Source organism: Branchiostoma lanceolatum, chromosome 2 (assembly GCF_035083965.1).
Source record: "Branchiostoma lanceolatum isolate klBraLanc5 chromosome 2, klBraLanc5.hap2, whole genome shotgun sequence".
Classification (NCBI taxonomy): Eukaryota; Metazoa; Chordata; class Leptocardii; order Amphioxiformes; family Branchiostomatidae; genus Branchiostoma; species Branchiostoma lanceolatum.
Genome location: NC_089723.1, coordinates 15245956 through 15264569, shown reverse-complemented (window position 1 = coordinate 15264569; position 18614 = coordinate 15245956). Strand labels below are relative to the sequence as shown.

At 39.7% G+C, this 18614-nt stretch overlaps 1 protein-coding gene and 1 long non-coding RNA gene across 2 annotated transcripts; both read left to right on the top strand.

Annotated features, from left to right (window-relative positions):
- Window positions 1-187: 187 nt before the first annotated feature.
- Window positions 188-7317, top strand: LOC136426862 (sushi, nidogen and EGF-like domain-containing protein 1). Its single transcript, XM_066415581.1, has 5 exons — window positions 188-312; window positions 4361-4507; window positions 4970-5272; window positions 5915-6089; window positions 7289-7317. Exons 1-5 carry the CDS (start codon window positions 253-255, stop codon window positions 7315-7317), a joined length of 714 nt encoding a protein of 237 aa, XP_066271678.1. The 5' UTR covers window positions 188-252.
- A 141-nt stretch (window positions 7318-7458) lies between these two features.
- On the top strand, window positions 7459-11860 carry LOC136427563 (uncharacterized). The gene is made up of 3 exons (XR_010754471.1): window positions 7459-7834; window positions 8091-8231; window positions 9335-11860. It is a non-coding gene; the product is annotated as an uncharacterized lncRNA (long non-coding RNA).
- The last annotated feature ends 6754 nt before the right edge of the window (window positions 11861-18614 follow it).

Genomic DNA, 18614 nt, shown 5'->3' with positions numbered 1-18614 from the left:
GTTATATTTGCATTCCGGGTGATACATGTAACATTCATACGTGTCTGTCTTTCTTAAATATACGTGGGACATATTAAAAGAAAGTGGAATTCATCTTCAACAGTATGTAATTGCAGGGCGCAGTCATGAGGCTATTTTGTGGGATCCTCAGTAACACCCCTCTGTCTTTTCGCTTAATGGTACGTACCACCACCTCACTGGGGTTGTCTCAACACCCAGGTCACAGGGGAATCAGTACAGCTAGTAGACAAGATGAGACAACTTACTCTGCCGGCATGTCTGCTGGCTTCTCTGGCGGTATCCTTGGCTCAGGTAGGTTTATTCTGTGTTACCTTCGGAAAGAAGGTTCACCTAGCTCCGACGAGGTCTTTTTGTGTGTGTTCGAACGTTCATATATATACATATATGTGTGGGGGTTGTATATAAGTCATAATTTTTTGGATGGATTTCTGTGAATTTGTTTTGTTGGTCATTGTTTTCTGTTGTTGGGGTTTTAGAGAAACATGGATATTTCAGGCCCTAGCAGTATTTTTTAGGTAATGCAACATTACAGGGAGACATCCGTTGCCTTCATTGAGAGTAGCTTGTAAGCCGCAATGACCTGAGTGTGTAGGGTTGGGTACCGGTACTTAAAATTCAGGTGCGGTCCAGGTCCAAGGAGTCAGGTCCAGGTCCGGACCTGTACCTGTACCTGTGCCTGTACCTGTATCTGTACCTGATTATAGTAGTGTCGCAGTACATCATATTTTGGAGAGCGAGACACACGTAAAAGTCTCCAAACGTCATGTCTTGAACGATATAATTTCTTAGGTTTGCACTTTGTCTCAAAATGATAACCATACTCTCCTCGCCGTCTGTTTACTCATCCTTTAAGTGTTTCTAGATATGATTCACAGCTAACGTCTTCGAAAACGACTCTTTAAATTTGCTGTTTTGTATCTTATTAGACCAGTTATGTGGCCGTCCGCTGGTAGCCTGGTACTATGAATTTTCTAATCGGTCCATAGGCCGGTCCACTGATTTTTACGAACCGTTTTTTTTGGACCGGTTCATTAAGAAATACCAGTTTATACCGGTACCCACCCCGGGACCTGTGTATAAAATTACACTATATTCACGCAATATTAGCCTCTACCAGACTGACTACGCCGGCTGTAGAGAGAGTTGGCAAGGGGAGTTTTGATCACCACAATCAAGCTTTCATTTTTTTTCGATGAGGAAATGTCAACCTTCCCGTGGCCAATTATACCCTTTTGCTGAATTCTACGATCCGTGCCCCTGTAGGAAGGCTTGGTGGAGGCTAGCGCGATATACTGACTTTCCGGTCAGGCCGATAACTTAAGTTCCCCTCTCACTGAACCCGCGGCACGCTGGTGGCGTCGCTGCGTCCTAAACTAGATTTGTGTTACCATTGAATTTGCAACGGGAATACCATTCAAAACTTACAAGTTTGACCAAAGGGACTGTCACAACAAAACACACAAAGATTAAAAAGATTATTTTTTTGTCGATTAAATTCTTTGTCAATTCGATCGGCCGCAGCGACGCCGCTAGCGTGCCGCGGTCCAGTGAGAGGGAGACTTTACATACGGGTCTTCCTTTTCTCTGCATAGGAGATGAAGGAATGCAGAAATACCAGTACATGACTGCGCCCTGTAGTTTTAGAGATAAGTGATTGCATGTTCTGATTATAATAGTCTACTCGTGTCGAATTCAATTCTTGACTTTGCGTTGTGGGTCATGCCTTGTTGTCGGCTGATCATGTAAAACATCAGTGTCCTTTTATTTGCTTACCACGCCCGTTCTCATTTGAATGTGGCCAGCCTTTACGATTTGATAATCAAAATGCTAAGGCTGGCCCCAGCAATTTATACATTTAAATGATAACGAGCGACCAGTGTTCTGACTGTAGTGTTAGTTAGTGAATACTGCATTTTATATAGGCATTGAAGCGGTACATGTCGATACATATGACTACACACGGGCCTACATTGATTCAAATTTAAACTTTTACAATATCTGGACTGTATTGCAGTAGATTCTTGACTGCTGTATAGTTTGAAGCTAAAATTACGTAAAGCTGCAATTATACAGGCTTTTCATTGTCTTCACAGTGATTATGATTTTAATCATGTTGTCGGATAATTCGATTCAGCATTAGCATATTCGTTGGCTTTTCATTCAGACCTACTGTTTTACTATTTACTCTAATCAAACATGGCGAAGATGATGTCAGATGAAAAGCTTGACGTATAAACATTGATCTATTCAAAAGTTTTGCTGTCATGATCTTCGTAATTGCAGCGATGCCTGAAAATTCATACTTTTACAAATCCTATCTTACTTATAAAACAGTCAACACTTGCTTTGCAAACACAATGATTTGCGTTTAGCCGGGCGGTTTCAGAGATTTTATCTTGATGGTAGGTACGGCAAATACCACCAAATAAATTGTTTTAAGGCGCCAAAGAGAAATTTTGGAGACTTTGCCTTTGAACATCTTTTGTCCAAATTCACGAAGCACGACAATAAGTTGGAGCTGCATTCATGAATTTGTATGATCAATGAAGATCAGCAAATTTACATAATGGAGGATGCATTCGACAACAAGTCAATTATCTAATGTTCCTTATGTTATAAAGGCAGTATTGTCACAGGGGTTTTGAGGGGTCTGAGTAATTTGTTCGTTCTGTTTCCATCACAGTTGAGGGAGGACGTACTATCGCCATGTAGGCATTAGTGCATTTCCCATGGGCCGAACATACTCGTCTGATGAGGATTCGAACCTTAAACTTTCAGATTCCATGTGTCGCCATTAGTAATTTCTAGTGATATCTTCTTCCCTGGGCCATAAATGTATGATTTCATGCCAAAATACAACAACCTGTGATGTTTACTCATCAAAACATAGTGTATTCCGGTAGAACTTACCCTCCTTAATTGGTATTTCGGTGTACTCCGGTGTATTTCGGTGTATTCTGGGGTATTCCGGGTATTCCGGGTATTCCGGGTATTCCGGGATATTCCGGTAAAAAGGCGGGCCCAAGTTGACAACCCTAACCAAAATACCACTTTGCCGGCATTTTAATGCATCGCATTTCATCACGTTTCTGAAAAAATATGAGAGAACCGAGAAATCAGTTTGGCAAAGATGGTCTTATAAAGAGACCTTTTGATCAAATAGCCTTTTTGCGTTTGGAGGAGGGTGTTGACGTTTGCAAACACAAGGCTATTACTAAGAACTGGACATGTGTGTTGTATGGTATTAAAGACACTATAATCTGCATAAAAAGACTCTTTTTTACACAACCAAGCGTTTGGGAAGGCATCTATAAGCAGCGACACCTGTGCTGCATTGCTATGTGAACCAGTCAGAATTGCCTTGAAGTAGGTGACAGATGGTCACCGAAACGTCGGTTGAATAAATATCTTGGTTGTGTAAAGAGTATTTATATTCAGTGACTTACCAACTTGATGAAACTATTCACGACTGTAATTTGCAGAATATCGTCTCACAATTACAAGTAAACATATGCAGGCGTAATGCATTGCCGACCAGGTCAAAGTTCAAGGTCCTCTTAAAACAGACCCCACTTGTCTAGACACTTTTGTTGTCTTTTCAGCCTCCCTGGCTAAATTGGCTTTGTGACTTTTCATTGTTTTCTCATTAACAGATTAATAAAGAACTTTATTGAATATTGATAGCTGGTCATGAAAGAACTCTAAATCTGAATTTTTTACCATATGGTAATATGAAAATACAGCAAATCGGTACAAAACACTGCAATGCAACTATCTCCATTGTGCATTATGATCAAAGCTACAAACGTACGCTCGCACAAATTGATATCTACATATCATCTGTATTCATAAGAAAACAATTGTGTTTACCTAATTTAAAAAAAATCATTTTCAAATAACCATAGATATCAATTTGTGCGTACGTACGTTTGTAGCTTTGAACATTATGCACATAGTTTGTTTGCAGTGTTATATACTAAAAGTGCTATATTTTCTCTTAGAAAAAAAATTATATTAAGAGCAATAAGATTTGATGACTTTATCCATATGGTCCAGAAAATCATACTTAGAATTCTTTCATGACCAGCTATCAATATTTAGTACCACACCAGTTCGTTCTTAATTCATTATTCAAAAATGGATAGTTAACAAGCCAATTTAGCCAGGGAGGAAACTTTAACATTTTCCATGACACCAAAATAAACATTACAAAAAAATGCGACAGTTGTTTCATTGGACATCTCATAAATCAAACCATAAGACAATTTCTTGTTTTCAGATAACAAACGAAAAGACCAAAGATATCAACATGAATGTATCAAATGTATCTTACGTGTAGATAACTCCAGTGAGCAATGCTGCCCTCTACCCGTATGGACCCGGTACTGCAGACATTTTGGACCCTGCTGCTGATGACGGCACATCTGGAGAACAGAGTCTCAGCACATCGTTCCCATTCTTTGGAAAAACTTACAATTCACTTCATGTAAGTAACTTCAGCTTTAACCCACTGAGTAAAGGAATATGCTAAAAAGGGCAGCTATGAATGGATTTTCAAATATAATTGTTCGCTTGAGACTGATGTATATTCCTTTGTCTACCCATGCTGTGTGGGTATGCAGCTTTTAGCACCAGATGTAAATATAAAATGCAACAGGGGGTATTCCGTATCACCCGAGGTACCAGCAGTTCCAAAGAACGAATCCAGTATTCGAATTTTCGCCAGCGGCGCACTTGAAATGCATTCTAAATATTCTATGGAAGACCATGTGATACAAGTAGAACCCTGTGTGATACGGAAAATCATCACACGATGCGGAACACCTGTATCGATCATTTCCGCGGCCCAGGTATGAAATAATCGCTACAATAGCCGTCAATCAGTCTGCTAAAGATTAAAGATGATATTTATGACGAGGAGGTTTGGTTTTATTGTCGATTTCCCCAGGTGAATACCAACGGTGCAATCTCCTTTGGGACCGCGGTGACAGGCTTCACAACATCTGCGTTTCCAGTCAACAACAACACGGTCATCGCCGCTTTCTTCACCGACATCAAGACAAGCTACACCCCCCGTGCAGGTTACATCTACCATCGGGAAACAACTGACGCTGGTGTGTTGGCGAGAGCAACGACGGACATCAAGACAGCTTTCCCCGCCGACCATGGAAGCTTCGTCGCGACCTGGGTCTACGTCGCAACCTGGCACGAAGTTGGACTAAAGGGAGCGACCGGAGATGGTAATAATCTGGTAAGTTCAACAAAGTGCAACCTTAGGATGGTTCAATAGAAGACTTATGTCAAGACAATGTTACTAGTATATGCTAATGAATCGATTAGCTTCTGGTTAACCAGTTATTTACTCAAGCCGCCCTCTCACTAGACCCGCGGCACGTTGGCCGCGTCGCTGCGTTCTAAACTGGATCTGTGTTACCCTTGACTTTATAAATGCCTATCATTCAAAACTGACAAGTATGACGAAAAAGACAACAAAACACACAAAGCTTAAAAAGATTCGTTTTTTTGTCGATGAAATTCGTTGAGTGCTTTATCAATTCTATTGGCCGCAGCGACGCCGTCAGCGTGCCGCGGGTCGAATGAGATTCATATTTGTCTATGAAATGTATCGAGTGCTTTGTCAATTCGATTGTCACGTCATATTTGTCAATGAAATTCGTCGAGTGCTTTTTCAATTCGTTCGGCCGCAGCGACGCCGCCAGCGTGCCAGGGGGGCTTGCCTTTAGTCACAAACGAAAGATAGCGGATGCTGTCTAAAACGTCTGTTTCAAAATCCAGTTGCTTGTCAATGAGTAACTGATATTTGACGTAAGATAGGAGACGTTACATATATACTTAGACACCTATCGTATACATTTGTTTGCTACTCCTCCAGCGGAACACGTTTCAACTGGTGCTGATTACGAATGGCTGCAAGTCCTTCGTCCTGTTTAACTACGACCAGATCCAGTTCTTACAAGGCGCTACCAACGGTGGAGATGGGGCTACTGGCACAGGACCAAACCCAGCACAGGTATGGAACTCTCAATTTTCTTTCAAAACATTACTTTGTAAGTATGACAAAGACCATTGGATTTGTTTGATAGAGGGCAATATATGCTGCATATTGGAAGAGACATGAAACCAATCTCTGTAAGTATGACAAAGACCATTGGATTTTTTTAGTAGAGGGGAATATATGTTGCATATTTAAATATTTATATAATTTTTAATGAGTCCTTGGGGAAAAAACAAACAGAAGTCGTTTACATAAATTTAACACAAAGTTGCAAGAAACAACATTATGCGTACTACAAATGGATAACATGATATTATATTACCAAATAAGTGCCTTGACATAATGTATTAGTAACAAGACAAAACATAATGGAATGAAATAACGTTGAAATCAGGATTTGAAATTTCATATCAATGTTGACATAATGTTACATTAAATTGATAGATAAGTCAAGAAAAAAATATAAATACATAAGGGATAACAGAAATTCAAACACTATGAAGTTCTATGGTATATCTCTGCAAATGAAGAAATGTTCGCGGTGGTTTTATGTTCGCGGTTTTCGCGGCAACCATTTCACAGCAATGTGCATATTTATCTCCATGAAAAAAGGTGTTGTTTGCGTGCGTTTGCGTGTGTGCTATCCTGTGTGTATGTTTGTGTCACCGGACGCTTAAAATCAGCATAACTGAAGAACGTGTGGATGGATTTTAATGATATTTGGTATGTTGGTAGGTGCTGGGAGGAGAAAGGTCAATATCAATTTGGGTCCCCTGGTATGTGTCACTGGAACTGCAAAGGCGTATTTGTAAAGATCTTCTAAGGAGAATAACTGAAGAAAGGAACGACAGATTTTCATGTTATTTGGCACGCAGGTGGGTTGGACAGAGATGTACAAACTGAAGTGCTAATTATGCAAATTGGGACTGAATTTGAGGAATATCTACTCCTCCATTGTAGGTATGTGCTTTGAGGTCGCACCTATCACATCTGTTGGTCTCTTATCTAGGTCAAGTATTCCCCAGGTCCCAACAGCTGGTGGTCAAACAACAAATGGGTACACTACCAAACCTGTGTACTTGTTTCTATCATGTGGATACCCTCTGGCACATAAAACAAAACAACCAGCAGCAACAACAAATAACTAGGGCAAATAAAACACATCATATATAAAAACAAATTTCATGGAGATTTTGGGTCTTCGGACTCTTGTTATTGATGTGGACTTTAATTGTCTGTTTCCGAAAACAGCCCGACCGGGCCCTGGTTGGGAAATGTGACCCTAGCATTATCAGGGCTAATTCAATGCATTCCTGTATGGCGTGGAATATAGCCCTGCATAGCAGGATTATGTATAGGGTAAAACAAAGTTTCAGGGAATGAACGTAAATGTATTCATCTTAGCTGATTGCTTACTTTTTATGTTGCTCTTCGTGCAATAAAGAGGACGACTAGTGACTTAAAAGAATTGCTGCCAACAATCGAGAACAATATACCATGATGTTCGAAACAAAAGCACATAACCCAAATCAATTTTTCCACATGTACTGACTTCACATATATGAAGCGTTTTCTCTCTATGTTCTAACGTTTATGTTCACTTGGTATTATAGTCTGTCCATCCGGCTACACCAGTAGGAGAGGTGACAAGTGCCTCAAGCTGGGAAACAACCCAAACTATCCCATTTCTTATCCTCTGGCAAAATCAACCTGCGCTGGAGACGGGGCGGAAATCTTCATCATCCGCAGCCAGGCTGACACCAATTGGTTAATCGGGAAGCTCAGGCGCTATAATAGGTAAGAAGAAATCCATCCACTAATGTCAGGCCTGTCGCTTGTCAAGATTTTTTTATTCGTAAAGATGTGTTTTATTGAATAACACTCTCCTCTGGAGCTGAGTATCCCTTCAAATAGCAAACTTAGTAGAGGACTGACCAGCCCAGACTCTATACCTGGAGGTCGCTGGTTGAGTTCATTTGAGCTAAACTGGTTCGAGATCACTTTCCTTTCCTTTTACTGGTATTAACAGTGTTGTCTCCTTCATTGATCACAGGCGTACTGGGAAACTGTGCGATGTGTGGATTGGTCTGACGGATGAAGACACCGAGGGCACATTTGTGTGGGAGGACGGCACCGCGTTTAATGTAACCGGCTATGCCCCCTGGGCTGAAGGTGCCCACGAACGTAACACCGGGTAAATATACACATAGATTCATTGCCCTTTTTTACCATAACAGCCGCGCTTGCACGAATGTTCCTTACTACGTAGTGTGAGCGCCCTCCCGAGCAGGCCCGATATGCTCGGTAAGTTACCTCCGATACCGGCCCTGCCATTTTCAGCCTGTAAAATCGCTTCTGGCGACGTCACCACCAAAACAGTTTTCAGCCAAACAGAAGGTTTGCACAAGCTCATCAAGAGCAAAACCGCAAAGGACGTTGGGAAGCTATCAACCAATCAGGTTACGTCTTACATCGTAACTTTGGGTTCAGGACAAAATAAATGCTGTTTGTGCCAAATAAGGGTGGCTCATTGATTATTAATGAGCGAGTGTCGGTGACGTCGCCAAAAGCGTTTTACTGGCTTGAAATGGCAGGGCCGGTATGGAAGGTAACGTACTGAGCATATGGGGTCTGCGTGAGTGTGAGATATGCTGCACGAAGGTGATCTATTAACCTTAAGCAGGGACAGACCACACGGCATGGCACCCCTTTTTCTCTAACATGTAAGCTCTGAAATTAACATTTATTTGTCTTCCAAAATGGCGGGCGTTTCTCGTCATGCATTTCGTACCGCTTATGGCGAGGACGTATTGAGTTATAACAACCATCTCATATGGATTGAAATAGTTGCCATAAGATATCATATAGCAACGATTACATTCTTTTAATTTCCCATTGATCATTTAGATGTGCTAAATTGCTACGGTAATGTTACCATTAAAAGTTTTACATTAGTTTATTTCAAAAACTTTGTATTGCTGGACTCATATATCTATGGATTGCACATTATTATGCCAGTTTTTGCAATTGAACGCATTACGCCTCAGAAAAACGCGCCGAATGCGGAAGTAAATATGCCACAGCACAAAAAAGGTCAAGAGCCAACGCCAAATCTAAAAAAAATCACACATATTTACGAAAATCCAATACGTACACAAACACATAGACAAACCCTCTCTCACTCGCACACACGCAGGCTAACACAAACACACGCACTAACACAAATACATGATATGAATTTGTCACGGCACAAAAATTCTTGCTTTATTAACTTTTTTTCCTTGGTATATTTTCCAGGTTCCGTAACTGCGTTTTCCTGAACAAGCGTTTAAGCTGGCTGTGGTACGTCCAAAAATGTGACGGGTACAGGCCGAATGAAGAAGAAGATAACGGTGCCGGCAGGTGGGAACAAGATGCCGGGCCGAATTCCTACGTCTGTGCAAAAAACGCAGTCCCCGTAGAGCCAGATTGCTAAATACAACAATCTTTATTGACAACAAAAGGACAGCGACTTTCGTAAGGTCTTCTACAACTAAACATGCAAACAACAAACTCTGGGATACAAAATGATTAACCTACGTACAAGTATATGAATAATTCAACATGTCGAGTTTTACCTATCACTTACACTTCTAGTTCTAAGATCTAAACATTCTTTGATATATTTACACAGTAAGGGTCTCCTTCTAGAATGTATTTGAATTTATCTATGGATGGAATGTATCAAATTCTGATCAGCAAGCGGAAAGAAGGATGAACAGCTTTGAGCGTTTATCATGATAACGTGCACAATCTAGGATAAAGTGTCATTCGTCTACAATCTCATTTGGACAGAATGGACAAAACCTCTGGTCAAGGGGGATTTTATGGTATCTTCCGATTTCCACAATCAATCTATGATTACATATTCTTATCTTGGTGATTGCTCAACGAACTTTAAAATTATATATATCCGATAGGTATTTTTCTTGTCCGTGCATTTTCTTTAACACAGTGATAGAAGTATGCCATTCGTGTGTATATATCCTGTAAACGCATGGAGGATTTTTTTATACATTGCCATTCATACGCAAGAGTTTTATTGGAATAGAAATAACTAGGAACGAGTCAGGGGGTAGACCACGTATTCGTCGACAAGAGGTGGCATTTCTCCTCTTCACTAGTTTTTAAGGCCACAATGTTTACAATGATATGCTTGGCACCATGTCAAATGTGTTTTGTTCATGTCCCATATTAATTCTAGATATCAATAATAAATATTAATGACAGATTAACAAATATGCATCACTATTTGGTGGCGGTATATTAAAGCATGACCTCATATCAGAATCCGAACTCTTTTTAATGTTACTATCGGGTGTATACTGTATGCTAATGTTGCCGTATCTAATAGCATTTTTTGGTAAATATAGAAATAATTGAGAACTGCAGTAAATATATATTCAATAGGTTTGGGAGGTTCTGTGCTATATGAAGTACTTTATTAACCATCTCGACTACAGAATAAGATAATTGATCTTACTTCAAAGGACTATGCCATTACAATTCTGATACAGTAACATTTCTATAACCTTTTGTTGTTAAACCTAGTATCTTAGAGGCTTGATGGTTTTTCTCTTTATGAAAAATAAGAATACAAGTCGAAAGACAACTTTTAAGTATTAAAGGTGACCTAAGCGATTTCAGGGGGTAAAACTTGAAATATTCTGGGTAAAGCAGTTTTGTTCGGTGAAATTGAAATTGACATTTACTTCCCTATATTACCACATTTGCATCATTATTTCATACTTTGGGCGTTTAAAAAGAGCCCAGAAACAAGCCGCAAAAGGCCTAGGAGTATTTTATTTGTTAGTACCACTAAAAAATCAGCCCAGAATCCAGCCGCAGCCGTTTTCTGTCGACACTTTTCGGTAACTTCCGGCCGCGTGACGTCACAATGCCAGAGCACATTGAGCCATGACCACGTGATTATTTCTCCGGAAGCGTTCGGGACTTATCGGTCAGAATCGCGCATGTTCGGAAGATTTGTAATGATGGCTGGCCTCCAAGTGCTCTGATTTTCAATGAGTTTCCACCACACAACGACATCGCATTTGTGCTCCATGAAGGTCAATATGCAATGGGATAGTGTTATTTAAACTTACTATGGATGGAAATCACTAAAAGAATTGATTTTGAAAAAATATGAGCTTCAACTCCCTAATATTGCTTAGGTTGCCTTTAAAATACCAGGGACATATGTGTTTACCTGCGTGTAATCGCTGTTTGGCGCCATGGACAGGTACTCGGTATGTTTATCTGTGTGTGATGGTGTTCAGCACCAAGGACAGGCATGCTTGTCTGTGTGTGGATAGTATTTAGCACTAGAAACTGGTAAGTCTGTCTGTGTGTGGATAGGTTCAGCATTAAAGACAGGTATGTTAACTTGTGTGTGGACGGTGTTCAGACGGTATGGGTGTGTGTTTTCCTATATTTGGATGATGACATGAACACAGTAAGTGAATAAATACAGTATTTATTCATTAGGCCACAGCACGTAAATATTATGGATGACATCAGCGCGCGCATTGATTTTCGCCTAATTTACGAATAGCCTTTTGATATAATGAACAATTTACAAACCTATGCGACCATCCATATATGACAATTCTGGAGTGTTTTTTTCGGTGTGACTTCTCAACATTATAATTGCAAAACAATTGTCGTTACGATTAATGCTCTGTCGAGGCTTGAAGCAGATGTCAGAATCTAACCATTCTTCTGTCTGTTACATATGACAGGCAGCTTTCGATCTAATTTAAATAAACTGTTTTTGCAAATTTATCACTGCCTTTCCCAAGATGTATGATTTTCTTGAATGTCCTTTTAGATTGATATTATATAATCTACATTTATCTAAAAACGCTGAATAAGAAACAGAACAACAGATTCTTTTGGGTCTTTTTTTAAACCTTTTTTGATTTAAGGATCATCGATGCATGTTCACCAAAATACATTCAAAGCTCACATCGCTTTACATTCATTATTCTTAAAGTACATGTACATGTACATGTACTTAGTATTTCAATTTGTCCAGGTGTTATTTTGGGACAGTCCATTTTTTGTATGGGGAGGAGTATGGGCGGAACATGCTGTATTTGCTCAGGAGCAATTGACGGTCTTTCTAGTTATCTATGTTTTCTAAAATTCAATTGGCATATCCATGTTTTGTTTGATAACATTAAGTTGTAGTCCGTAAATACACAGTATATTGTCAAATTGAGAAAAAAAAATATAGAAAGGTAACACGTATTTTGTCATTCAAGTTGTCTGACAGAATGCTCTTCCGTGCATATATAAACTATTACAAAGTCTTAAAAGACCCTATGGTTTTCAGATCACAAGAGAACAACGTTCTTGAGGTTTTAACCATTTTAACAACAAATCTTTAATTTCAAGTACTACATGGTCAATACATTACGTTTTTGTACCAATTTTTAGCTTTATTGCTTTTAATCTTACAATATATATTAGCAGAAAATGGGAGATGCTATTGTGCAAAATACTTTTTTTCTACATAATGATACAAAAGCCAACAACATATTTCGTTAACAAGGGTGGGCAAAACGTTCCCTTTATCATAAGCCACAATAGGCCTCTAAAAGCCTGGTGTTATGCAGGGTAAAGGAAGATATCTAACGGTAAAAGACTGACAGTAGAAAACTGTTCACACAAAGCAACCAGCCAAGTATAGCAGCAAAAACACTCATCTCCAACTGCCGGAGATACTTCAGAGTCGGCCTTGTCGGACAGATATCCACGGAGGGCTTTTAGTCACTAATGCACCGTTTAGTACCAGTAAATTAATGCAGTACCGGTTTACTTTCAAGGTTAAACGAAAATCTTTATTGACACAACAAAAGTACAGCGACTTAAGGAAGGTTTTCTGCAGCTATACATGCGAACAACAAACAATGGGATACAAAATAATTAACCTACGCACAAGTATAACAAGTATATGAATGAAGTACTTCAACACGTCGAATTTAAACTATCACACTTCTAGTTCTAAGATCTGAATATTCTTTGATACATTTACCTCTTTGTACACAGTAAGGGTTGACTCCTTCTAGAATGTATTTGAATTTATCTATAGAATGGAATGTTTTAAATTCTGTTGAGCAAGCGGAAAGAAGATTGAACAGCTTTGAGCGTTTATCATGATAACGTGAACAATCTAGGATAAAGTGTCATTCGTCTACAATCTCATTTGGACAGAATGGACAAAACCTCTGGTCACGGGGAATTTCATGGTATCTTCCGATTTCCACATTTAATCTATGACTACATATTCTTATCTTGATGATTGCTCTACGAAATTATCTATATCCGATAGGTATTTTTCTGGTCCGTACCTTTTCTTTACCACAGAATAAATGGAAAGTTTTAAATTGTACGCCATTCTTGTAAGTATATATCCTGTATCGGGTTCGTAATTGGTTAGTTAACACATCAACTTTGTATGACCTAGGGTTTGTCCAACATGCCCAAAACCGTTATAGTTAAAAAGGTCATTTACATGATTCACCCAGTCAAATCATGCATCCAATCTTAATAATAATCTAATGGTAGTAGAAATTAGAGTATTACATCACTTACTCCGTAGTTAGGCAAAGGGACTGGAAGATGATTGTCAGGAAATATTCCACAGGCACTTACACAGGATCAGACTGTGTTTGGCTCAAGGACTCACACCTTTATATCTGCTAGGAGTACATTCAAAATCCCCCAACGACGGAGTACAAGGAGAATTGGGAACTTTCCCCATCATATTTTCTGCAAAAATTCAACTCATCAAATATCGGCACAGTTTGGTAAACTTACCTGAGGACCCTGCTTCACGAAGCATACAATGTCGTATTTTCTAGTGATCATGACTAGATTAATCATGTGAAGGATATTCTCAATTCAACTGCAGACTACAGGATGCACATGTACAAGAGTTGTTTAGTTGTGTCAGCAATAATTTAAATTTGTCCCTTCTTCACAAATCCAACCAGAGTCTTAGGGCCCGAAATCTCCACGAAGTTTTGTTTTTAATTAAATGGTGTCTTTTTTGCCATAGTGAATTGTTCTTGCCGTTGCAAGTTGTGTTTTGTGCCAGTGGGTGCTTGTTTGGTTCTTATATGTGGTTTTCTTGGAAACCAGTTCCCTACCAATGTCGTTCTATATCCCTCAATCGAATGACCACCACCTGTCGTGCGCCTGGAGAAGTGACCCAGTTTTGCTACCAACATGCCTAGAATGGAGGTATAGATTTTCTTCATTACTTATGCAAATTCAGTCCCAGTTTGCATAATTTGTACTTCAGTGTGTACATCTATATCTAACCTACCTGCGTCCCAAATAACATGAAAATCTGTTGTTGTTTTCTTCAGTTATTCTCTTTAGAAGATTTTTACAAATACGCCTTTGTAGTTCCAGTGACACATACCAGGGGACCTAAAATCGACCTTGACCTTTCTCCTTCCAACACCTACCCACATACCAAATATCATTACAATCCATCTACACTTTCTACAGTTATGCTGACTTTAAGCATCCGGTGACACAAACATACACAATCTGTCCACAAACACGCAAACACACTCAAAACAATATCCCCATGAAAAAGTCTTGCAGGGGGATGACAGTCAGTTGCAGACTGTACCCCAGCAGTTTATACAAGCCTAATCCATTGGGTGATTTTATGGTGCAAGCTTTTTGTTTGAACTTGGAAAATGAATACACTCAATCTGAATATTTTTGTCCGTGTCTCTTTAGAAGACCAGATAAAGCAATTTAAGGCTTTATCCTTTTCTTTTTTCCCATAGCGAACTCGTCCAGGTTAGTATAGTTATCCCTAATAATGCTGCTCTATCCTCTGTCCACTAATCTCAATGTTGTGTAGTGAATTTCACCGACATTAGCGGCACGTGGCGTTCACATGATAAGCGCATGGCCATGATGTTATGCCGTACAAAAATGTACCATCGGAGCGGAGGTCGCTAGGTTGTATCAAACCTTCCTAAAACTGGCAAGAGTTTCAAAGACATGGGTGACTTAAGCTGGATTATATTTTCTAATTAACACTTAGCATAGACATCCGTTTCCCGAATTTCAAATTTCCGCTTGTTGCAGGCTGTACATTAAAGTTTTACTATATGATCACATGAATGTGCATGTGTGCCGGGGAGGGATGATTGGCACCTCCTGTGCTATACATTGACAAGACCAAGAAAAACATCTTGCATAAACAGGATCAGGAGACAAATGACGGGGAGATGACTGACGTCTCCGTGCGCCAGACGTCAAGGTGATGTGAGAAGAACAGGAATTCTCACACCAGGGAACATATGAATATATCATGATGTGAATAATGTTGAAATCCGTAAAGCGATAACACAGTTAAGAATTAGTAGCCATAGATTGAATATAGAAACAGGTAAATACTCTAATGTAGCTCCCGACCAAATGTTTGCCCATTCTGTCGAAATCGACTTGAAGATGAGTTTCACTTCATTATGGAATGCACTAAATATGATGCTCTACGCGATGAGTTATTCACCTCTCTCAATTCAAGTTCTTCAGATTTTAAGACACTCAATGCCACAGATAGATTTGACTATATAGTTAGATGCAACCGCTCATACAGTGTTAAAATAGGCAAATATATAAAAGATTGTTTCGTTATTAGGAAAAATAATGATACTCAAAATTAGCCCAACTTGAATCATGTAAAACCTATTAATAAGATAGTCATTTTGCTGCAGTGAATAGTTTTATTCCATACTTATGTCTTGTTCTATTTTTACTGTGTTGCCATAGTTTGCACCTGCTACAATAGTCGCGCAATAAAGTTCTTCTATGAATATAGACTGGAGATACGTTCACAGCAAACTGCTCCCATCAGGGGAGGGACTTGGCCAGACTAACAGGTCGCATGTAGCGTAGAAACATTTGAACAGGCAAAGATGAGAATCAAAAGGTAAAAGTTTACTTAATATGGCCGTGACTCGTGAGACTTCAAAATACAGACGATAAATGTATAAAATGCCATGCATGATTACAATCGTATCCGAGCCATAATGATTTAACTACACAATTTTCCACTCATCGATAATTGTATGTGATTGCATATGCATAAATTATGACGTTCTAATTAATAAAACCACACTGTTGTAAATATCTTGTCTTGGTCACGACTGTTGTTTAAGCCTCATCCTGCACTTTTTCCAAATGATCTGAAATTTAGTATAAGGATATGCTGGAAACATAAGTTTAGGTCAAAGTAGTGAGACGCAGCAGAAGTCAGACCTATGCATACATTCTTTTTAAGGCCCACCCCATAACTTCTAAACCACTAATCGTATGACCACCAAATTTTCAGAGGATGGTGGACAAGTGTAATAAATATAGTATGACAGCTTTGGTGTCATATTGACGTATTCAGACACTTTTCAGGGAAAAAAAACAATTTTCTTCTCCTTCATAGATATTCGTCTCCCCTAGAATTGACGCTGTGATCGAAAAGACTTTTTGAAACAAGAAAATGGATCTTCGTTTTAGGCGCACGTAATTATAATTCATATATGACAACATGTGGAAAACATGTTTGCGAAAGATAACCAAGCAATATTTGATGTCTCATTCTCAATGGCTGTCTGAAAACTGACGCACAACGCCACGCGATCACGACACACCGTCAGAAGACATACATTGTTAGCTTTATTTGGACAATTCGTGTCTGCCCAGCCCCCTGCACTTATATATGCACGGTATGTAGAAAACATGTTTGCCAAAAAAAAACAAGCAATATTTGATGTCTCATTTTCAATGGCTGTCTGAAAACTGACGCACAACGAACGCCACGCGATCACGTAACACCGTCAGAAGACATTGTTAGCATTATTTGGACATTTCGTGTCTGCCCAGCCTACTGCACGTATGTGCACGGTATGCATGGCAGCCAGTCGCAGAATAGACCCCAAACAGTTTGCACCGAGCTGAAGTTATTGTTTTTTTTTTTCTTTAACACGAAAGCAACTCAACGGGGTCCGTTTCCAGTCATAGATTTTGACGTGCTATTTGAATATTGTTCAACACAAAAAAGATTCCTGCCATGACTTTGTCATTATATAACTCCTTTTTTCACGGAGGTTAGAATGATGATATAAAAATGATGTGGCAAGCCCGAGTATTCTCCATCTGAAACACAGGAGAATGTGCAGTTTTCAACGCATGGAAGTCTTGGTTGCTCTCAATTTGTCTTCTTGGAAGCATAAATGCTACAACATGCTTGTCTCGAGCATTGATGTTTCTGACCTATATAGGGCGAAGAGATGCTGCTACAGTATAAATTAGTTCAGTGCTTTGATGAGTGGCCCCCTATGGCCTTGTACTGAGCGAGTTCGTTAAAAAACACCAAACGCAGCATGTTATTATCATATTTCAATTTGTGGCCCTGCCCGCCTCAATAAATCTACGGGGGTGATATGATGACGTACTTGTTACCATAGTTACCAGGAGTAGGCGCTAGACGTTCATATCCGTTCACTTTTCTCGACGCTCTCCATCGTCGAGACTTTCATTTTCTTAACAACAGCTTATTCTCCTCGGCTCCAGACCTCCGGATGCTGATAGCGAGAGAAACCTTATATCCCATTTCATCTTTGGTCCAAAATGACTAGATTTGAGGTTTGAACGTGCCGAGCTCAACTCCTTCGGTAGACATCAAAAGGTATGTTTGCATATTTTTTTTTTCCTATTGTTGATCAAGCTTTTCTTACCTTTCACACCTGTAGATGTGCGTCGGCCGTCTGGCGTACGACTGAAGATTGTAAACATAATGAAGACGCCATACAAAAACGTGACGCCCAGGTAGCGTAGGAAACGTCAAAAGAGGGAGAAAATCTAAGTAAGTAGGCGACGCACAGCTTTATTGGTTATTTCAACGCAAATGAATCGGTTTTTGTATAAAGCAGGTCTTTGTAGATGAAAGTGTGCGCTTTCTATCAGGAGGGTAGCCCCGGGGAAGACCGCGCTGTTGAAAAGAGCCGTAAAACGTTTAAGAGAGATATAGAACAACTGAAATACCGTAAAAGACCAACAAAATAAACCCTGTTCGATTTGTTATTTGTATAGCATACCCAGTACCGGTAAAACGTGTCACGGCCGAACACACAATAGGTTTTTACTGAACAGTACGAGCTGCATATCCGGCCGGAAAGACTAAAGCTCCCCTTCGCACTGGACCCGCGGCACGATAGCGGCGTCGCTGCGTTGATTGAATTGACCTAGGACTCAACGAATTTCATCGACAAAAAACGGATCTTTTAAGATTTGTGTGCTTTGTTGTACTTTTGGTCATACTTGTACGTTTTGAATGATATTCCCATTATAAAGTCAAGGGTAACGCAAATCCAGTTTAGGACGCAGCGACGCCACCAGCGTGCCGCGGGTCCAGTGAGAGGGGGGTTTAATTTGAACCACTTCAGATCGGAAGGACCTCTTCACTTTTCGATTACGTGGTGGGTTCTCTAACTTGTTTGAGGTGTGG

Excerpts from the sequence above, each read along its gene's own strand:
- LOC136426862 (XM_066415581.1), top strand. The coding sequence starts at position 253 with ATGAGACAACTTACTCTGCCGGCATGTCTGCTGGCTTCTCTGGCGGTA. Across the intron at positions 4,508-4,969 it reads AAACTTACAATTCACTTCAT|GTGAATACCAACGGTGCAAT; the intron begins GTAAGTAACTTC and ends CGATTTCCCCAG. Across the intron at positions 5,273-5,914 it reads CCGGAGATGGTAATAATCTG|CGGAACACGTTTCAACTGGT; the intron begins GTAAGTTCAACA and ends CTACTCCTCCAG.